The sequence below is a fragment of the Merops nubicus genome, unplaced genomic scaffold (genome assembly GCF_000691845.1).
Source record: "Merops nubicus isolate BGI_N331 unplaced genomic scaffold, ASM69184v1 scaffold27744, whole genome shotgun sequence".
Classification (NCBI taxonomy): Eukaryota; Metazoa; Chordata; class Aves; order Coraciiformes; family Meropidae; genus Merops; species Merops nubicus.
In genome coordinates, this window is record NW_008604145.1 from 1 (window position 1) to 21,428 (window position 21,428).

At 38.9% G+C, this 21,428-nt stretch overlaps 1 protein-coding gene across 1 annotated transcript in view; it reads left to right on the forward strand.

The window, feature by feature from the left end:
• Positions 1–86: 86 nt before the first annotated feature.
• LOC103771622 (FRAS1-related extracellular matrix protein 2-like) overlaps positions 87–21,428 on the forward strand; it is a gene marked incomplete at its 5' end in the record, with an annotated part of 32,346 nt that continues 11,004 nt past the window's right edge. The window contains 10 exons of the mRNA XM_008938923.1: positions 87–296; positions 577–774; positions 2,743–2,907; positions 2,986–3,168; positions 4,587–4,717; positions 5,423–5,581; positions 6,581–6,884; positions 8,882–9,013; positions 9,646–9,977; positions 19,277–19,469. Of these exons, the coding sequence (XP_008937171.1) occupies positions 87–296; positions 577–774; positions 2,743–2,907; positions 2,986–3,168; positions 4,587–4,717; positions 5,423–5,581; positions 6,581–6,884; positions 8,882–9,013; positions 9,646–9,977; positions 19,277–19,469 (2,007 nt within the window). The remainder of the gene's footprint in view (positions 297–576; positions 775–2,742; positions 2,908–2,985; positions 3,169–4,586; positions 4,718–5,422; positions 5,582–6,580; positions 6,885–8,881; positions 9,014–9,645; positions 9,978–19,276; positions 19,470–21,428) is intronic.

Here is a 21,428-nt window from a genome sequence, read left to right on the forward strand (position 1 = left end):
TTCACTTCAATACTGCTTAATGATAGATTTTCGTTGCATGTAATGCTGCTTATTAATTTGGTATTTTTTCTCTTTTCCATTGATAGCTGGAATAGATTATGTAGGCATTAGTCGAAATTTGGATTTTTCCCCTGGAGTCAATATGCAGACATTTCATGTGGTCATTCTGGATGACCTTGGACAGCCAGTGTTAGAAGGGACTGAGAAGTTTGAGCTTGTGCTGAGGATGCCCATGAACGCTGCCCTGGGAGAACCCAGCAAGGCCACCATCTTCATTAATGACTCAGTGTCTGACTGTGAGTAATAGTTTTTTTACCTTTTCTCATTTATGCAGGAGGTAGATGACTGAAGTACACAGATAAAACCTGTTCTTTTGAGTCATACCAAAGCCAGAGAATCTACACATTCCAGCTGCAGATGAAGCATCAATTCATTTGTTGTGTGGCTGCTTAAGTTATGTATCTGATGCAACACAACCTAACTAAACCTGAAATAGTGCAGGGAAGGTATGAAAACTTTTGCCATTATACATTTACATTGTGTTTACACATGCTTTTTCTGCTTTTTTCTGCCCAGTGCCTAAGATGCAGTTTAAAGAATCTGTATATGTAGGCAATGAAAATGATGGACAGATTTCTGCCATGATACATAGGAGTGGGGACATCCAATACACATCCACTGTGAGGTGCTACACAAGGCAAGGTTCAGCTCAGGTGATGATGGACTTTGAAGAACGTCCTAATACTGACAGTTCCATCATCACATTCCTTCCTGGTAAGCTCTTGATCTTATTTTGGAAGCCTTTAGTCCACCATGTTTTGTTTTTCTGTGCTTTGTTTGTGTGTTTTGTTTTATTTTAATTGTGTCTTCTCATAAAGTAGTGCCAAAAAGACTCCTCTGGAGAACCAAGCTTTTTCTCATACCTAATGGGCAGAATGCACAGAAATTATGTTGTCTTTTTGCTTCATTTCTGACCTAGAGGGATAATCAATAGGAACCAAAGGGACTTATCTTCATATAGGTTCAGCCTGAGTGCCAGGATCTTTTTAGCACCAAAACCAGGTTCAGTGTAACACAATTGTGGAAGCACAGACTTACTGCCAGAAGGGAAACTTCAGAAGCCCTGCTCTTTGTAAAGCAGATTTCTGGTAAATACATTTGACTTGCACTGAAATGAGTAATAAGTCTTTCAACAGGGATCGCATCTAGGTCTCTAATTTCATTTGGAATTTTTTTTCCCACTGAGGCTTTCCTAAGGCACCAATATCAGGCACTTCATATCTCACATCAGAGCTGAAATACAAATAAATCATTTGCTACTACCTTGAAAGAATATTGCCTATTTCAGAGACAGTTTAGTCTTTTAGTCTTACGCTTACACACACATAGTTTTTTTTAAAAAGCCCTAAAAAAGTTCTGTCATCAGCACAAAATCTGTGGTATGCCCTGATCAGAGAAATTACAAGCTTCACACTTCTGTAGACACATATCCTAGCTCTTTGGTAAAGTGAGTTGTTCAGTCTGTCTTTCTTTAGAGCTGGCCTCAGCTTTTAGTCTTGTCATGTACTCTATACTTTTGCCATTGCTTCTGTGCAAGCAGGAGGGTCCAGCTTGTTAGCACTACCAGATCTAGGCCTCTTAGGAAGTCACTTTCCTCTTTTTTATGAGTATCACTCTACCATTTCTCCATCAAGACCAGTAGCAAACAGGTCTAGGATCATGTCTTGTTTCCATTAGCTTCTCAGGCATGTTTAATGTGTGGCAGTTGCAGTACAGTTCTCACATTTCCCAGGTAACAATGAGCAGGATGAATATTTTGTATTTCTTTTTCTTTTCCTAATGGATAATTTATTTTCTATATGGGCAAAAAACAACTTCAGAAAATTAAGACAGTCAGCATCCTGGTCTGATTCTGCATCTTGAAAAGCCTTGGTCATATTTGCATGTGTAGTGATGAAAAAATGCTGTAAATTGGCCTCACCTCTCTCACAGCCTGTGCTATTCCTTTTGTCAGGGATGTAGGGGTCATTCTTGTGATGATGAGCCCACTAAGTCTGACAGTGGGACCTAATCACTGCACAACACTCATAACTTTGCTGCTCTTGTAGAAGGCCTAAGACAAGGCCTTTTTCCCAGAGCTTCTGAACATACACTGATTCTAGACACATTGTTTTGTGATTGCTCAAACTGAGCATTTTGCAACTTCAAAGCATTTTTTAGGCAATATTCATGGTCACTTGGAATCAATAGGAGTTTAAAGTCATTATAATTAAATGGAATAATATCAGTGAAGGGCCACACAGTTGGACACAATCCAATCAAAAGAGAACTGAAATACAGAACTCCAGGGCAAAATTAGTTTTAGTGAAAGTTTCTAATAGTCTGCTTCCTTGTGCAAGTATTTATTTTTTAAATACACTCTGTGGGAGAGGTCACTGAGGAGGAATATTTTATTCTAAATTAAAACAAAAGGAACAATACATGTGAAGTGAATATACCAAACAGAAACTTGTCTTACTGAAGTTCCAAAATGGGGGATTTCACTTTAATGAGTTTCCACAGAAAGGCAATGATTGTTACTTTTACTTTCACTGTTGTAATTACTCACTAACTTACATGGTGTCAAGGTGGATACCTTGGCCAGCAGAAGCAGCCTGTGGTTCCTTCAGCGTGGAGAGGAGTTCTCTAATAGAGCAAAGAACACCTAAGTTCTGCATGATATTACCTTCAGAATGATTGCAGGTGAAACTGAGAAGCCTTGCACGCTGGTGCTTATGGATGACACTTTCCATGAAGAAGAGGAAGAACTACGTCTGGTTCTTGGCACTCCAAGAAGTGACTCTTCCTTTGGTGCCTCTGTTGGCGAACAAAACGAGACGCTCATCAAGATTCGGGATGATGCAGACAGTAAGAAATTATTTTATTGTTACTGTCTTTTGGAAGATCATTTGTGTGCTCTGAAAACATTTTTTCTTCTCATTACAGAGGCTATTATAAAGTTTGGTGAGACCAAATTTAGTGTCAGTGAACCGAAGGACACAAGACAAGTAGCAGTTGTGAAAATCCCAGTGCTTCGTCTGGGAGATACCTCCAAGGTTTCTGTTGTGAGAGTTCATACGAAGGATGGGTCTGCTACTTCTGGAGAAGACTACCACCCTGTGTCAGAAGGTAGGATCATTCAGAAGATTATCACATCCTGCTATTCATTTTTGTTCATGACTGTAACGTAATCTTTGAAAAATGAAATAACTTTATGAATAGAATACTTTGCAACCACATCCTTTAATACATTTTGCTGTTCAAATTCAATATGAACATGATCCCATGTGGTTTGCAACAGCCAAATTGCTCTTGAAGTGCTAGATAGCAGTGGAGATGTTTACAAAAGAATTTATGACTACTATGAAAACATCTGTAGCTGTGGAAGAATTGTGTGAGTGCCACCTTAGTAACATTACTTTGCAGAAGTATCTACTCAGAGTGTGACTGTGTAGTTGTAAATGGCTTTTGCTCAATGTAGGAATTCCTGTCTATTTTCTGTTTATTTTTCTACTTTCAGAATAATTAAGCTTTCCTTCTATATCTCTGCAATTCACTGCCCACTGCTTCTCACTAGTAATGAATGAGAAGTTGTGCAAGAGAATGAGAAATTTCTTAGCTGATAAACTTATTTCCATTAATAGCCCACCCACATGGTTTAGTGAATGACTAGCAGAGTTTGTAGCACTATGAATTTTTCTTCTTCTAAGCCTGCTTCACCACAGGCTGCAAGGGAATCTGCTCCAGTGCCTGAAGCACCTCCTCCCCCTCCTTCACTGATCTTGGCATCTGCAGAGTTGTTTCTCTCGTATTTTCTCCCTTCTTTCTTCCAAGTGCAGGTGCTGTTGTGCAGCAGGTTTTTCCCTCCTCTTAAATGTGTTATCCCAGAGGCACTCCCACCATTGCTGATGGGCTCAGCCTTGGCCAGTGACACATCCCTCCTGGAGCCACATGGCACTGGCTTTATCAGACATGGGGGAAGCTTCTGGCATCTTCTCACAGAAGCTACCCATGCAGCCTCCCCATACCAAAACCTTGCCATGCAAACCCAGAACAGTCAGCTAAGATAGAACTTTTAATCTGCCATGACCTCCAAAGTTTTGTCAGAGATAATGCTTTTCAAAATACAGTACTCCTTTATGTAACTGTAGCTTTGTGCCTTATTTTTAGTATATAACACTGCAATAAAATGCATTTTGTTTGAGTAAGAGCTGACAATACTTTTTATTTAAAATTCTTTAGTCTTTTGGCCATTCACATATGTTACCAACATTTATGTAATAATTAGTCCCAGAGAATTTTCAAAATCTTGTCCTATTAGACTAAAACTTGATCATTGCAAACCTCTTTTGACGACAGGAATGTCGGTGATTTCCATGTGTGTCCACTGCTATTCATTATTATTATTATTTGTAGCATGAATCATTTAGATTGAACTAAATATATGAACATCTGTAATTTAAAAATCAATATTGACTGCCATCTTTCATGGCCTGGCCTAGAATTACAGCTTCTTCTGAGCAACAGTTTTATTTTTATGTTTTTAGAGATTGAGTTTAAGGAGGGTGACACACAGCACTTTGTGGAGATTGAAGTTCTCTTTGATGGAGTGAGGGAGATGAGGGAAGCCTTCACTGTTCACCTGAAGCCTGATGAGAACATGGTCGCAGAAATACAGGTAATGAACTCATGCAAAGGCCTCAACAACAAATCTGGTAAAAAGACCTTGCTTTCTGACTCACAGCTTTACTCTGAAGGTTCATACATGCCATCTGGGTTTGTATCTTAAGACAAAGAGTATCATCCCAGCTGACACAGTAACACCTACCCAAAACAGTTTGTTGCCAAGGCAGTAATGGTTATGGGGTCATAAAGACACTGAGAGACTGAAGCCTTCAGAATATCATTCCAGATACATTCTTCTCATAGAATCAGTCCTAAAAACTGATGTCATGTTAGAAAAACTATTTGGCAATACAATATAACCTCTGTGCTCTAAAAAGAACAATCAGGTGAAATATAACCTTCTGCTGTCAAAATCGTGTTAATATTGTTCTTACTGTGTGAAATGAAATGGACACATATTCTTGTTGCTTAGCATCATATCATACATACTTTTAATTTAAACAGCATATTCTTCTGATTCTGCATAAAATGTTCTTCAAATTCTTCAGCAGTATCAGTATCACACCATCCATAGCCTGACTCCAGGTAGCCAGGCTCAGTGCCTCAACCCTTTCTCAGTGGCACATCCAGCTGAGGTTTTAGACCTTCTTTTGGGACAACGTTTCAAAGGCTAGACATATTCTGATCAAGATCCAGCTTGAATCCCCTTGTTTATTTAAATGTTCACAGAGAACTGTTTCTGCCTTTTCTTTGTCAGACAGCCAAGGCCATTGTTTATATTGAAGAAATGAACAGCATGGCAGATGTTACCTTTCCCTCTGTCCCTCAAGTTGCATCCCTTTTGATATATGATGATACTTCTAGAGCCAAAGACAGAACCAGTCCCATAGCTGGCTACCCTGTCATCTGTATCACAGTGAGTATCTCTGTGGAAAGATGGGAAAAAAAATCAGTATATGACTTTTGTTTAGTGGATTTTAGGCATTGAGTATCAATCCATATTGTTGTGAGTCAAACATGAGTTCAAGTTAGATCTGTCCTAAGAGCTAATCTAATTTGTCTGAATAATAAGTCAATTTGCAGGAGAACAAAAAGCATAGAAAGATGTTTCACTTGTTCAACACTAAGAACAATTTGATACTTACACTGTATCTATGATTGGGTGACCTTCCTATTTCCTGCGTTATCCTGCCTTGATTTGCAGAGTGAAAATCACTGGAAATAATAGATGAGCCACTGATTTCAGTGAGTGTCACAGACAGAAAAATTAGTGCAGTTTGTTAAAGTTCTATGGGGTTCTTTCACTAATTTTGCATCTGAAAGCTTTGCATGAATATTGATAAGCAGGGAGAAAGAGTTTGGTCCATCTGCACCTTCAGTTTGTTTCTCACTCCATTTCTGATGCATGGGAATGAATCATAAGTAGAATGGCTCTGATAAATAAAAAAAAAAAAAAGAGAAAAATGAAGGAATCTTGAAATGCAAGGTATGTTTGCAGAATTAGTGCTTTTATTTTATATGAGAGGTTTTATTTTTATTAGAGTTTTTAATTTTTTATTAGAGTTTTTTTCTTTATCTGTTTTAAAGTATTTTTGCAGAACTAGAGAATTTTCAAAGGGTGAAATTCAAGTTAAAGTAGTGTGTGAGAGTGTAGTTTTTGTGCCTTCATAACTATGTTAGGTATTCACCTAGAAACCTTCATTTAAAGTAATATTTTTATTTCAATAAGCATAATTAGACCTGCCTTTTAATCTACCATAACAGTGCTAAAAGCTTCACTGCCAATGTAAGGTCATTTCTTCAGAGATTTTCTGGGATTGTCAGTTCAATGTGGTTGAATTTTGTGACTCTTGATAAATTAAAATTCCTTTGCCATGAAGCAAATAACTTTCAACACATCTGCTTTCTTCTGCAGGCTTGTAATCCTAAATATGAAGACTTTGACAAGACTGGCTCGATATGTGCCAGTGAGAACATCAATAACACTCTGACCCAATACCGGTGGCTTGTGAGTGCACCCACTGGTCCTGATGGTGTGACTAGCCCCATGAAAGAGGTGGACTTTGATACCTTCTTCACTTCCTCCAAGATGATTACACTTGACTCCATTTACTTCCAAGCTGGTTCTCGTGTCCAGTGCGCAGCTCGTGCTGTCAATTCAGATGGGAATGAGGGTCTTGAGCTTATGAGCCCCATTGTGACTATCAGCACATCAGAAGGTAAGACATCATCACCTTTTACAAAACCCCTGACCTCCTTTGGATCCCAAATTCCACCCTAGCAAAATCTCACTACATGATCAGGTGTTTCAACATTACAATCTGAGCTTTTCTTCTGTTGGGCATAGAGGTGGGGTAAAAACTTTCTTAACACAGCAGAAAACTGTATAAAGAAAATGTTTGTAATCTTTGCTAGTTCCCCTCATCTTTAAATAGTCTCTGACATAGCAAACTTGAGAACAGCATATAATGTGCATTTTTCATTCAGCTGTAGTAACGTTGTGGTACAATCTCACTTCCTATTAGACACTGCAGAACCCACTTGGGAGCACTCTTATCAATGCCTAGCCAGAAGAAAAGCTTCATTTGGCAGTCAGGCCAAATCAAGAGAGAATCAGTGTCTTCCTTGAGTAAGGACTAAAACAACTGGTGTCCAATAACAGGGCGTACAGAAATTTTTTTCGTGGTTGAGGTCTTCATAATATTCATCTTTCTTCTTTTTCTGATAGTCTCTTTATCACTCTCTGATTCTCTGATACCTAATCAATAATGAACTGATGCTGCATTCTCTTAGCCAGAAGTTACTGTAAGTCAACTTCCATCACCCAGACAACTCTTCTCATAAAACTTGTTCTGAATAACGTTATGAAGCAGCAGGAAGAGCTGACATGCACACAAGTGCAGTCTGCAGCATATACTATTTTGTGGTAGAAATCACAGATACTTTTGAGTAATTATCAGCAATCAAGGTAAATTAGAAACCATTGTATTTTATTACCCTTCTGCAGCCATTTTATATTCTTTGTGTAATCTGTGCTGCTCTTGTAGCTACATTAACTCTTCTGGGTTTTGCAAGATCTTACAGTAGATAATAAATTACCTGATTGTTCATTTGTGATAACATTTTAATTTGCTTGGTCTTTCCAACTACATATTTCAGCTAGAACATTTTATTTTCTATTAAGTTAGGGCTTTAAGGAGCTTAACAACTAGGATTTCTATTTACCCCTGTCCTTTATTCCACATTTTGACTGTAGGCTCAAGTCTCCTTTGTGCTACCAGGAAACCTACACCTTAAAGGGGACTCTGTCTAAGGGTGTTGTCTACAAGGTGCAATGTAGTGCTTGTTTAAAGGCAGACAACAGTGTGCTTGGTGAGCTAGTTTTGTTATGTAAAGCAGACAGGCTTTGTTAGTGTTATAATGCAGTCTTCAGATTACACTTGACAAATTAGCTCAGGCCCAGGACTGAATTGTTGTGCATCTAGTACTTCCAGTACCTGAGCTGGAAGTCAACAATACTGAAGATCATGTACAACATAAAGGGAATTGTGAGGTGCTGTTTTGAAAGAAGTTCAATGATTAAAGCAACCTGGCAAAATCTTGAATATTTTAAACTTTGAGGGTGCTTAACCTGCAGTGCACAGGCAAAATAAGCAAAAGTAGGTCAGACTCTGCAAAAAATTGTATTTAGCCTCTTTAGCACATCTTACTTGCATTTGAGGGAAAAACAAACAAACAAGCAAAAAACAAGAACAACAAAACAAACCCACAAAACCATATATTGTCCTATGAAGGCATATCCCAATCCAGTGCCAAAAGCAACCAGTGATTAGGTGTCTTCTGTAAATCTATGTACGTGCTCAGGATGGTGGGAGGAATTAAAACATACACCTCTGAGGATCTCTGTATGGCACTGACTTTGCAAGTGTGATTGACACATGCAACTGAAAATGAACAGGTACAGTGTCTTCCCCTGGTTTTGAAAATGTGGTCCAATTGACTGAGTAATGATTTCTGCTTGAAGCCTCTTTTGCACAAATTCCTGTTCAAACCTCAGGGAAACGCTGTTAAAAGCATTTACCTGTCATGCAAGAAAACTATCCTTGTATTGGAAACTTGTACAGTGGAAAAAAGTGCTTCTAAAAATCCTGTGAAGGTAAGTATAAATTATTTCCTCTGGACATAAAGTAAAACTGCTTTCTCCTTTTCCCATTAGGTCTTTGTCAGCCTCGTGTGTCAGGAGTAGTTGGAGCAGAACCGTTCTCTGCCAAGCTGCGCTACACGGGCCCGGAAGATCCTGATTACACCAACCTCATCAAACTGACAGTCACAATGCCCCATATCGATGGTATGACAAAATCAGCTGTGGCCTTCAAAGGACTCATACCACAAGCTGTCATTTGAGCTGGTTTATTGGTCGTGTTATTTTAAACAGCCCAAAATAATAATCTTTTAGCACATGGGACCGGAGAAAAATGTGATGAATGTACAAGTGCAGTTTGCAACAAGATGCATAAGAAACTGTTTTAATACACAACAATATTTTGGTGTTAATATTAAGTGGTTTGGGGTTAACTGAACAGTTTACATAAGTTGGGCTGGACCTACACTTTGTAAAACTCTTTTGAAGTGCATAGAGATACGCCAAAGAATAATTTATTCATTAAAAAAATATAAAGCCATTTAATTAATGTGTGCTTCTGAAAAAAATCACACCAAATCCTGACTGAAAAATATTTTGGAGATGTAGAAGTTTTTTATTTAGCATTTTATAACATAAAGACATAATTATTGTGGATAACATTCTCCTACACGCTTCGCATAGTGACTTTCTTTGAATCCTAAAGTATATTAATTACTGTAATTACAACATATGGAAGCACTGCATAAGGTGCTTAGTGTTGGACAAATTTGGGCTAAATTAAGCAGCTCTGACCACTGAAATTTAGTGACAGTTTTATAAATTGCTGGTTTTTTTAGGCATGCTGCCTGTTATTTCTACAAGAGAGCTCTCCAACTTTGAGCTGACGCTTAGCCCTGATGGAACTAGAGTTGGCAACCACAAATGCTCCAATCTGTTGGATTACACAGAAGTGAAGACCCACCATGGCTTCTTAACTGATGCTACCAAAAATCCAGATGTGATTGGAGAGACCATTCCCTACCAATACAGCCCAACAATTAGAGGTTTCAATACCTTACGCTTCTACCGCAACCTGAACCTGGAGGCCTGTTTGTGGGAGTTTGTGAGCTACTATGACATGTCTGAGCTCCTCACAGATTGTGGAGGCACCATTGGGACAGATGGACAGGTACAAAACTATAACTTGATTTTGCACTGTGTTCTTAAAATAACAGATTTCCCTTATATTGCTAGAAATAAGAGGGTTTAGAATTAGTTTAGTTGAGAAGTGTTCTTTTTTTTTCTTATATAAGAACTAGACTTCCCCTAAGGCCAGCTTATTTCTTAAAGCTATCAATATCTGGTAAATACTAGTAGGCTGTATGTGAAAACCTTGCCCAACTGAAATGAAGCAGGTAATTTAGTTCTAATGATGTGTGCCCTGATTTTCTCCCAGTTATTTTGAACTTTTTCTGCATAGTGAGCCTTTTTTTAGAATGAAAGCCTTCTAAAGGCTTGCTTTTAGCACATTGATAGTACTGGGCTATTTAGTATTATAATGGTGTGTGTTAAAAAAAGAGTTTAAAAAGCTTGTGAAGAGCCCTTTTGCTGATAACAATGGACAGCAGTGTCCTACCAGCTGCTTGGCTCTGCTGATCTCTTGCCCACTGGGTAACAAGACCCACCAGTGCAAACAGCACAGTGGTCTCACATTACCCCACAGAAAATTCCTGGGTCAGGAAGCAAAGAGAAGCTAGCCATGGAGAATGGCTGAAGGACAGAGCTTTGAAGGTGATTGGGTAGTTAAAAGATTGGAGGGATCTTCATGTGTCATTTGGAAAATTATTCCTAGAAATCCATAAAATGTGCAAAAAGATGCATGATGTCTTCTGGCAAAGTGACAGTGAAGTTAATCCCTAGGTCTTCCTTGCACAATTACTACATAAGCCTGTCTGATCTCACTGGGGCTCTGGTGTACAAAAACTGTAGCTATGAAGATTAATCCTTTATGACAGAGGAAAGTGTCTTTGGGAAATAATCCCACAGGCTGGAAGAAAGACTGGAAATTCAGGACCTCATTTCAGAGGAGTCCATCCACGGCACGACACCTGTGTGGTAAAGAACTCACTCTCCTGGCTCCATGTTGAGCCACTGTGGAAAGGGTGAGGCCACTCTGTGAAATGGCCATAATTACTCTGCCTTTTAATAGATGTTCATTTTCTCAGGGAGCCACCTGCTTATCACACCTCAGTAGACTTATATGTACAAATTATTACTTTGTCAGTCCCAAATGGCAAGAGGCTTTAGCAGATGAGAAAAGTGTGTCATTGCCCAAGGAAACCTATGGACATCTGCAACAGGAAAGCTATTTTACTACTAAAAGCATTGGTACCAATGGACATTGAGATACCTGATCAGATAAGCTGATGTTTCTTTTTTTTTTTCTATCCTTATATGCCTAAAGTCTGCTTTACTCTCTGGGTGTCCACAGCTAATCATACTGTCAGTTTGCTGGAGAAAAAATTGCACCAGGCTCTTTAGCCTTTGGTTGGCTTCCTAACATTGTCCCTTTTAACTAGAAATGACATATTCTGTAAAGAGTAAGACCAAAACAACATAGAGCTTCTGCCCTTCAAAGACCTTGAGAGATAATTTCATCTTAGTGCTCTGTCACCAGTTCTGGTTATTTGTCTGTTACAGAGACTAGTTCAGGGTCTCTGTCTTGATGCTGGAAGCTCATTGGTGTTTCACCCACTTGGGGTTGCCCCTCTGCTACAATCAGATCCTCCTACAGGTACATTCCACTGGAACTAGGAACCTGTCAGGGGGGAAGGGAAGGCATGTGTGTGGGGGACACATTCCTGACACATTCCCACAAGATAAAAGTGACAGCAGTCTTCACTGCTCTTAGAGCAATTTAATTTCTTCAGCTCATCATTCCTTTGAGTACCTTCTTCTGCTCATGCAATATGCAACCCTATGTTCTTATTTTCTACACAACACAATCATAAACACACACAGCTGCCAAGCAGCTGTAACTCCAGTCCTGTGACCTGTGCAAGCCACTTGTCCCACAGAGAAAAGGAAGGAAGACTTGGCATTAATCCTTTCCATATTGAATACTTTTTTGTCCTTCAGAGAAAAGGCTGTATAGCTGGATTAGACAAATGTATGTCTACATAAACTTATATATGCCTATATGCATACAAATAGAGGAGAAAATAAGCACCATTGCAGTATTTGAATAAATTAAAAGACCCTATATGTTCAGTTGTGGAGGACATGCATAAATGGTAACATGGCCAAGGAAGAGAGCTGTCCTTGCTTTAAGCTCCAGAACCATTGTGTACTTTAGGTAAGATCCCTCATTTAAAAGCAGAGGGATGAACGTGAGCTATGAGAGCCATCAAACTGCAGCTGAAACAGCCTCATAGGTTATGGCTAAAAGGTTACAGTGTGTTAAGTGAAATATCAAGCTGAATTACTTCTAGCAGTGGAGCATTGCCCCACAGCCAGTATGCCCTTCACTGCCCTCCCCGTTCCCCCCACCTCCATTTAATTCTTCTCCAAGTTTGGTCTTTATCTTCACATGACCCCCTCCAGCTGAGAGGGGAGGCAGTCAGTGCCCTATCTCTGTGGTTCTTACCATTGTTGGTTTTTTCTCCTTCAGTGAACAATTAATAATCCTCCTCTGTGAGAGGAAAGCTGGCAGCTATGGGTTACACCAAAGGTTTTTTTAGCACACAAAGAAAACGTAAGTTCTGTTATACAGAACAAAACAGATAAATAACAAAAACACTCTTACCACATCCTGCCACCCCTGCAAATTCAATAGCTTGAATTTACCAGATATTTTGGCTAGATCTTTATGCTCAGAATCCTCTTCCTTGATTCTACCTCTCCAATACCTGTATGGTCAAACAAAGATAGCACTGTTGATTCAGAGAGATTTCACAAAAGCAACTGGCTAGATCTGGCATGCTGTAGACCTTCACTTTATGGGAGCTCCTCCTGTGGCAGGGGAAGAAGATGAGCTTCAGTCAGCAAGAAGTGAAGTGGGAAACCTGCAGCTGGTGTAGTTCTTCTGGCAGTGCTCCTAGTGTTTGCTGCAGGCTGCAGCTGTCTTAGCCAGTTCCCATGAACTCATGAACTGTCATAGTACATACAGAGAAGGTCTTAGTTTTCTTTTTTTTTTTCCCTTTGAGGCCTTTTGCTTGTGACCCATTCTCTTTCTCAATTATGCTGTGCATGAGCAAACCCTGTGTGAGTTAGATGCAGCACTCCTTTCAGGATACAGCTTGATGCTTTGTTCCTGGGGTCTGCCCATTTTCACCACATATGAAAAATTAGGCTTTTATTTCTTTAAATGTGAGGTTAGGTGTGCAGCCTAAGGAACATATTTAAAAATAAAGACCTACTCCTCTTTAAATTGAGCTAATTCACTTGATTAGAGTTCTGTTCTGGTTAAAGTTAAGGTCAGCTTTGATGATTACCAGCAATGGTTTTCTTTTGGACAACCTCTAGTCACAGTCTAAAATTAATGTCTGTCTTTGGATACATATAGGCCTTAAAAATGCAGAACTCACCTACCTGAGGGCTGTCTTCGTTTATTTTCAGGTAATTAATAAAGGTTGGACTCTACTTCATGGGGACATTGTGAGGGTCAAGTACTATAGACATCTCACATTCTCAAGATGCAGGGGCTGGGACAATGTCAGTCATGAAACCAAGTTTAAAACATGATACAGTGAAAACCAAGCAAGTGACTATCCTTTAATAAAGTATATATTGAAGTGTTTGCCTTATTTGATAGAGTGTGAAGTACCATTTGATCTCATTTCCTACTCTTATGACTGTTTGCTGCAGCCAGTTTGGCATCTGAAGGCTTCTGTAGTGAAAGCCAAGTATTTATAGATGGACCTTGGTTTCCCAGCTTTCCCATCCAGTGCCAGACTTGGCATTGGGAAGGAAGGGAATTACCATTCAAATAAAATTTTATTAACAACTAGTTAGGCAAGTCTTTGACAGAACCAAGAAGGCAAAGAACATATATTAAAATATGTGAACGTATAGATTGATACCTCAAAGGTAATTGAGTACAGCTGAGCAATTTGGTTTGTTCTCTGACAAAATGTGGCCAAAACTAAGAATGTCTCCCAATGAGTTCAGCTCACATTTATGATACATAAGCTACATCACTGAGTGTTTGAAAATCCCATCTGAAAACTGCTTTTAAAATCACTAATATATTGCTGCAGCTTATACAAGGCAGCTTGCATGTTTTTTATTACACAGAAACAGTCTATTTCCAGCTTTACTAGTTCTAGTTTTACCAAAATCATACTTTAAGGGGAAAAGTCAGCTCTTCTGAAAATCTCACTAGATGCTGTAAAATACAAATAGATATAAATGTCTATTTTCAGATTTTTATGTTCAGTTCAGCAGTCAGGTTTAAAAACCCTGCAGTTTGTATTCCCTTGACATGGAAGCTCACTGTCAAACCTCTTTCTTTCTCCAGCTGCAAACACATTTATGAAGCACTGTGAAGAAAAAACTCTACAGTAAATACCCCAGCTGTGTAACAAAGTCAGGGGTTACATTTTTCAGGGAGCTGGCATTTCAAGGCTGCATTGCATTCTCCTCTCCATTCAGGCTTCTTTAAACAAACCTGCTTTGCATTTCACCTGAGACCTACCTGGCTGCGTGCCTTCCTGGGGCCAAATCTCAGCTTCACCACACTGGTATTGTGCAAACAACTAATTGATAACATTTTTGAGCTTGTGTGACACAAATTCACAGACATAGCAAGTGAGGCTTAGGGTAATTTGGAGGACAAAAACCCAATTTTAACAAAAAGTTTGTTTCATCAGGATATACAATATAAAGCATGAACTTGTGCTATTTCTAATTTCTAATTCTGATTTTATCAGTACTAACAGTGCACACGCACAGCCTGCCAAGTTCTGCCCTCTGGAAATGTAAGACATAAATAAAACACAATATAAATGTAGAACAGAGGCCATGCCCCAAAGCTTTAACTGAAAATATTTTTTTTGCTGTAAATATTCTCACTTGTTACACGACAGATTCTCAAACTAATTATGTTTTTTTACTTAATGAAGTTTGACAGTTTGCATCAGAAAGGGGAACAAAAGAAGAACACCTTTAGAAACTCCCATTAATATTTGCTGAGTCTTAAATGGGAACTATTAGTGTTAAATAATAGACCTTATGCTCTGTGATAATCTATCTTGAGCAGAAAATGTGTGAAATTCTATTTCTTGTATCAATCTCCAGTATAAATCATGTTCTTCTTTCACACACACATGAATTTTGAGATGCATGATTTGTGATCTACATTTTTTAATATAGTGTCTGTAGGATTCTGTTCCCCTCTTGGAAATTTTTTTCTCTAATATCTTCTCAGGTTTGCCAGACCTGCAATTGTCACAGGGTGCTAGATGCAATTTCCCCAATTCAACTGAGGTGTAGCTGCAGTCTGTACTTCTCTCCTAGTACCACGAGGCTGAAAGTCACACCTACTTCTTATTGTTCCAAATTAATGTAAATGGGGTTTAAATTCATGTAAATGGATATAATTTGTCAGTACAACTGCTGAAATGCCCTGTGCATAGGATGCATAGATAGATAAATGCACCTGTTCTGTCTCTCCACAGCAGTTAAGCTGACCCTACACTTACACAGCTTTAAGTTACCCTTTTGGTTTCATCAGTGTCACATTGAGATAAAAGATGAACAGCTGGCTATTTTCAATAAGCTTTGCAGGCAGTGCTGGGAAATAAAGATAAGTCAATGGAAAGAATGTTTTCTCATGTTTGCCTGAACAGCATTATTCAGAGGGCTGGAGAAGTGAGACCCCTCCATCTGTGGAACACATTCCATCGATTGATTTGTTGGGGGGGGTCTGGTCCCTTACTCTGAAACAGTTTTCCTCTGCAGTTGATTTCCTCTTTTCCTCATTTCATTTTTATTATATCAAGAATCATATAGCATATCTTGAGATTTTTCTTTGCTGCCTACTGAAAAGTACTTTTCCCCTTGTGGCATTTTCCTTTATGAAGAAATGAGAGGGTCTTGTACGTTTTAGCTTTCTGCTAGGAGAGAGACAACTATTTATTCAGTAATTCTCTGGCTATGAGTATTGTAGGTTTTCCTCCACACCTGCAGATCCATGAGTGCCTGAAGAAGGGTTTGTGTGCACAAAAACTCAATTGGCTGGTTTAGCAAGATCTCCCTCCTCTCTCTAGGCCATGTATCACAGGCAAGGGCAGCTGTACTGATGGAAGCACATAGACAGTCGTAAGCAGATGAATAAATTCCCAGGCTGGAGCAAGCAGCCTTGCTACCCAGAGATCTCTTCTGGGTTTTGCTTAAAAGGGAATAACCACCTAAATTCTAGGGCCCTAGAAATGGAGCCAATTCTTTGGCCTCATGGTTTCATGTTTTCCCACAGAGCAGTGATAATGTATGACAAAGGAGTGGTGTTTCAGCAGAAGTGCTCCAGAAGGGATCCTACTGCTCGATCTCCAACCCATCCAGATGACTTGAGCTCACTAACACTGTTCCCATTGAATGGAGACATGAAACCCCTAAAATTTGGCTTACAAGCACCATTGATGGATTGCTTTAAGTACAGCGTATGTGAAGAGACGATGATATCTTGTACTTGAAATTCAAGAAAAGCTCTGAAAGAAGTTTTTTTTTGGGGGGTTTTGTTTTTTTTTCACTTGAGATGGCATAAGATACTGAGCCAGAAAGGGTTTTGTGGATCACTCTGTCCAGGCCTCTCCCTTAACTCTCTACATAATGTGGTTCCAACACTAGTAAAAATCTAAAACCCAATAGGATTGCATGGCCTCACTATTCTTGTTGAATGCCACCACACTGAGGGCTAGAAATTCTTCTGACTTCCAGAATTTGCCATGAACATCATCTGTTCCCAAGTCAGCACCATCTTTCATCTTCAGTGGCCCTTTTCCACTGTTCATCTCCTGACATGTACAGACAGAATTCTCGTTCCCTCTCAGCCTTTGTTGTACTAGGCTAAGCAGCCTGGCTATTTTAGTCTATTCTCATCAGATAGGTTTGCCATTCCTGTGATTAGTTTGATTTCTTTTCTGCAGTCTAGAATGCAAATTAGGCTTTTTCAAGCACGGATGATCAAAGCTATTCCAGATAGCTCTCACTACTGCTCTGTGTAATGGCATGCATGCTTCTAATTTCCCCCCCATTCCTCAGTTTATCTTAGGATCATATCACATAGAGAGGGTGGGAAGGTCATAGTTATGATGTGATCAACTCACATACCAAAATATTTTCCCCTCTATTCTTTCTAACCAATGTCTTTCATTTCTACCAGAAATCCCTGTCAGTAGTTTCTATTACCTTATACTTTATGCTATAAGGTTTCATCTCACTTGTATTATTCTGGTCCTCAAGGTCATTAAAGTCTCCCTGTGTGATAATTCCAGTCCTCTTCTACTTTATCATTAAGCATTATGCATGCTGCTTTTCAAGAGGATAATGGACATATATTAAATCTTCCATGTATCTTTGTCTTCCTCATAAGCAGACTGAATTTCAGATCTTTGACTTCAGTGTCTAGTTCTTACTATGCAACATGCAGATGAAGAGTAAAAACCCACAGAGAGAAGCCAACAGAGTTTGTCCAGGATGACTTTTCAGTAGTAACACATTTATTATAGTCCCAGGAAATGACAAATGTTTGAGATGACTCCTGAACTGAAGGCAAACCATGATGTGATGTGGCATTGCCTCTTAGCTGTATTTTTTTAGATAGAAGAGATTATCTGTTGTTATGTGGAACAATTTAGCAACTCCATGTCTGAAATAATTGCTCAGATATCCATGCCAGTATCCTAAAGATAAAATTGCAACTTAAATAGGACTAAACAATAATATTTTTGTCTTAAGTTTGATGTCATCCAATACACATAGAGAAGAAAATCCTTTTTATTCCAAATAGAAATTCTCAATTATGTTTATGTAAACCCAACAAAGATGCATTAATATAAAAAATAAATAAAATAAAATCTCATATTATCTACCAGGCTGCTTTACTGCATGACACTCTGTGTTTCCAGACTGTCTGGAATGTCTAAATGCTAGAACAATCTATGGAACAATGCAAATGACATAAGTGGAAAGGGGTTTGGTAGCAAAAACTCTGTCACTTGTGAAAGTGAGTTGTGGCAACTATGAACATTTGACATAATGAACTCCTTAATTAGCTAAGAGTATTTAGTCAGTGCAGGCAGTAAATGAGTGGTTTCATGGTATTACTAAAAGTCATTTGGAAATGTAAATCAGCTGTAAGGTAATGGACATTCAGCCCCCTGCCCTGCCACTGGGAGAACCCAGGAACAGTTTGATTTTTACACAGCCTGGGAAGTTCTTTGACTGTTGGTTTTTTTTTTAATAGTGCAAAACACTCTTTAGGAGCTTCTAAGGTAATCACTCCAGGGAAATGTTCAGATGTACAAATTTACTTATGGAATTACTATTAGAAGGAAAAGAAAGTTCAAAACCATTCATGCCTTTGGAAAGTTTCCCACTGAGAGATGATCTCAGTGCTTTTTCTCCCATGTATTTCTAAGAAACTCCAGACTGTTCTAAAGGGACCTGGATTGTGCATTTCTACTCAGAGATGTGAATGAAAAATTATTTTTAACTAAACATAAATGCGAAGTCTCTTACAAAAGATTTGGATCCATGTATCATGTAAGAGCTGTCTTAAGAGACAACAGTTTACTGACACTGTTCTTGCCTTTTTTTTCATCAATATATATATAAAACATAAATTCTGACTGATATTAATTAAAACCAGTGCTACTTTTTGTACAATATATGCATAAAGGGTCTATTTTTAAATCTGTATCAATTTTTGGTCCATCCAGACAGTGATAAACAGCACGATGTGTGTGTTTGCATGCAGTATGTTAGCTACTCTCCACGCACAGAAGGAACACTCCCAGAGAGTAACAAGTACAGTCCAAGGACTCAGTCTTGCAGTTGTGTCTGAGCAAATTCAGGGTCTTCCAGAAGAGCTTCTTAGAGGATAGTAACATAAGAAGGTGAGCAAAAGAGTTGGTTAAGGCACAAGGATCGAGCAAATACAAAAGGGTATTTGAAAAACTTCTAAAGCCTTCATTTGTAGCCATGTTGTTGATGTGCTTTAAAAATCTAAATAAAACCACTGAGTCAAAATGGAGGGGTTTGTGTTTTATCAGAACACCTACTCAGCTTGAAATAGAAAAAAAATAATGGAGCCTGAAGGGATTTAAGTTTAGCTGAAAGCCATTGAAATGTGACATTTTGCACTTCATTTTTCATTTGCCAAACGAGAGAATTCGATTCGGTCACAATATTTATTCCCAGTTCCATCTTCTCTTTCTCTTTCATTTGGATTTACCTGCAACCTAAGCCAATAACTATCTTTTTTGATAGGTTCTCAACCTAGTGCAGTCCTATGTGACGCTGAGAGTGCCCCTGTACGTCTCCTACGTGTTCCACTCCCCGGTGGGCACAGGAGGCTGGCAGCATTTCGACCTGCAGTCAGAGCTGCGGCTGACCTTCGTGTATGACACTGCCATCCTGTGGAAGGATGGCATCGGCAGCCCCCCCGAGGCAGAGCTACAAGGTGGGTGCTGGGTTTCCTTCCATCAAACTCGTGTGCTGTTACTGAGAGTAATTTTCACACGGTAGGATGATTTTCCATTAATTCTAATATAAAAAAAAAACACTAATTGTGTATAATTTATTATCTGTACAAGAAATCTGTCCTTTCTTAGCACTTACACTTCCCTGCTGGGATGTGTGTGAGAACTGTGTAAAGCTGGCATCCATTCTTTTACTGCAAAGAAACATAATTGTCTTGTTGTGTATGAAGTACACATACAAAAATTAACACATTTATTTCCACTCCAAACCTGAAAGCTTCACTATTTATTCATATTCTGTTTCCACACAAGATGTTTAATGAAAAAAAAATGGATATTTTTCTGTAATGCCTTTTTTTTTCTGGCCAAGAATGTACTGTTTCAGAAACTTTTGCTATTTTGAAAACATTAATTGTGAAACATTTAAAAAATAGATAAATATATAATGGAATAGATAAATATATAATAGGTATAACATCCTGTCCTTTGTGTTACAGTAATAACCTGTGAAACACTCTTTAAATGTGACAGATACTGTAAAAAAAATTAGTGACATTAGTCAATAAATCAAACTATCATCACAGAATTTATCTTTGCAAAAAGATAATTTGTTTTTTCAAAATAGTGACATACAGACATCTGAAAGATTAAAATATATAGTTAAACCTCTATGCTGCATGAAGAATGAAGCACATGTCATGCCATACCTAAAGAATAAGCCACATGCCACAAATCAGATGATCTACTTGTCACCACATAACAACCAGATCTAATCCTCAGTCTCAGCACTTACATGGTGCATCTGTGCTACCATTTTCCTCTTTGGATGCTTTTCATTTTTTTTTCTCTGTTTAAGAAGCTGATGGCCAAGTCTCTGGAGATGCTGAACATTGGCAGCTCCCTTTGAAAACTGCCAGCACAAACCATGATAAAGATGATAGACCCCCAGCATGTCCCACTCTGATTTTTAACTCACTGCACAGCCTTGCACAACGAGCAGCTGTTTTTCTGGGCAGGGAGGAGTTTCCTAGTTTCCAGTTTATTTCCATACTTCTGGGTATAGATAATCATTCCTCATAAATTTTATTTTAAAAAGTAAAGCAATCAAGGTCTTCTAAAGCCATAATTCATACATATACATACACTTCTGGTGTACCCATAAGCATGATTGGTACAGGTGATTTTGTATGGGTGCTATACGTTCAGATTGGTGTGTTATTTTTCCAGCATGTTGATGGAGGAACATTCCTGTTTCCTCCTTGCTGCTGGCAAGCAGAACGCTGGCTCTTCACTAGCTCTCTGCAAGGGAGTGCTGGAGGAAACACCTGAACTCTGAAGCTTGGCAGAACTAGAGAAAAAGGGACTTGGCTGCAAGTTACAACAATAAACCACTTCTGATGTATAAACAAAACCTTCTAACTTGAAATTAGGAAACATTAGGCCCATGTTTTGGGCCAGATTTATGCCAGAAATTGCCAGAAGTCCAAAGTCTGTCTGAATGCATTTCACAGATTCAGGTACCCTCAAACAGATTGCCAGGGAAACCACAACCAACTGCTACAACTAAATGCTGGCAGGTGCTGCCTTGGGACAACAGATGGGGAGGCACTAATAAAGAATGTCTCTGGAGCAACTTTCATTGGTAGGAGTCAGTTTGAATATCTGATGAAAACAAAAATAGCCTTCTGTCTATAGAAACTCCTGGCAGTTGACCATGCTTGTTGACCAAGAAGGCCAATGGCATCCTGGGGTGCATTAGAAAGGGTGTGGTTAGTCGTTCAAGAGAGATGTCTCTGAAGCAGCTTTCGTTGGTAGGAGTCAGCTTGAATATCTGGTGAAAACAAAAATATCCTTCTGTCTATAGAACCTCCTGGCAGCTGACCATGCTGTTGCCTGAACACAAGCACAGACTGTGCTGTGGACTTTCCTCAGCCTACTTG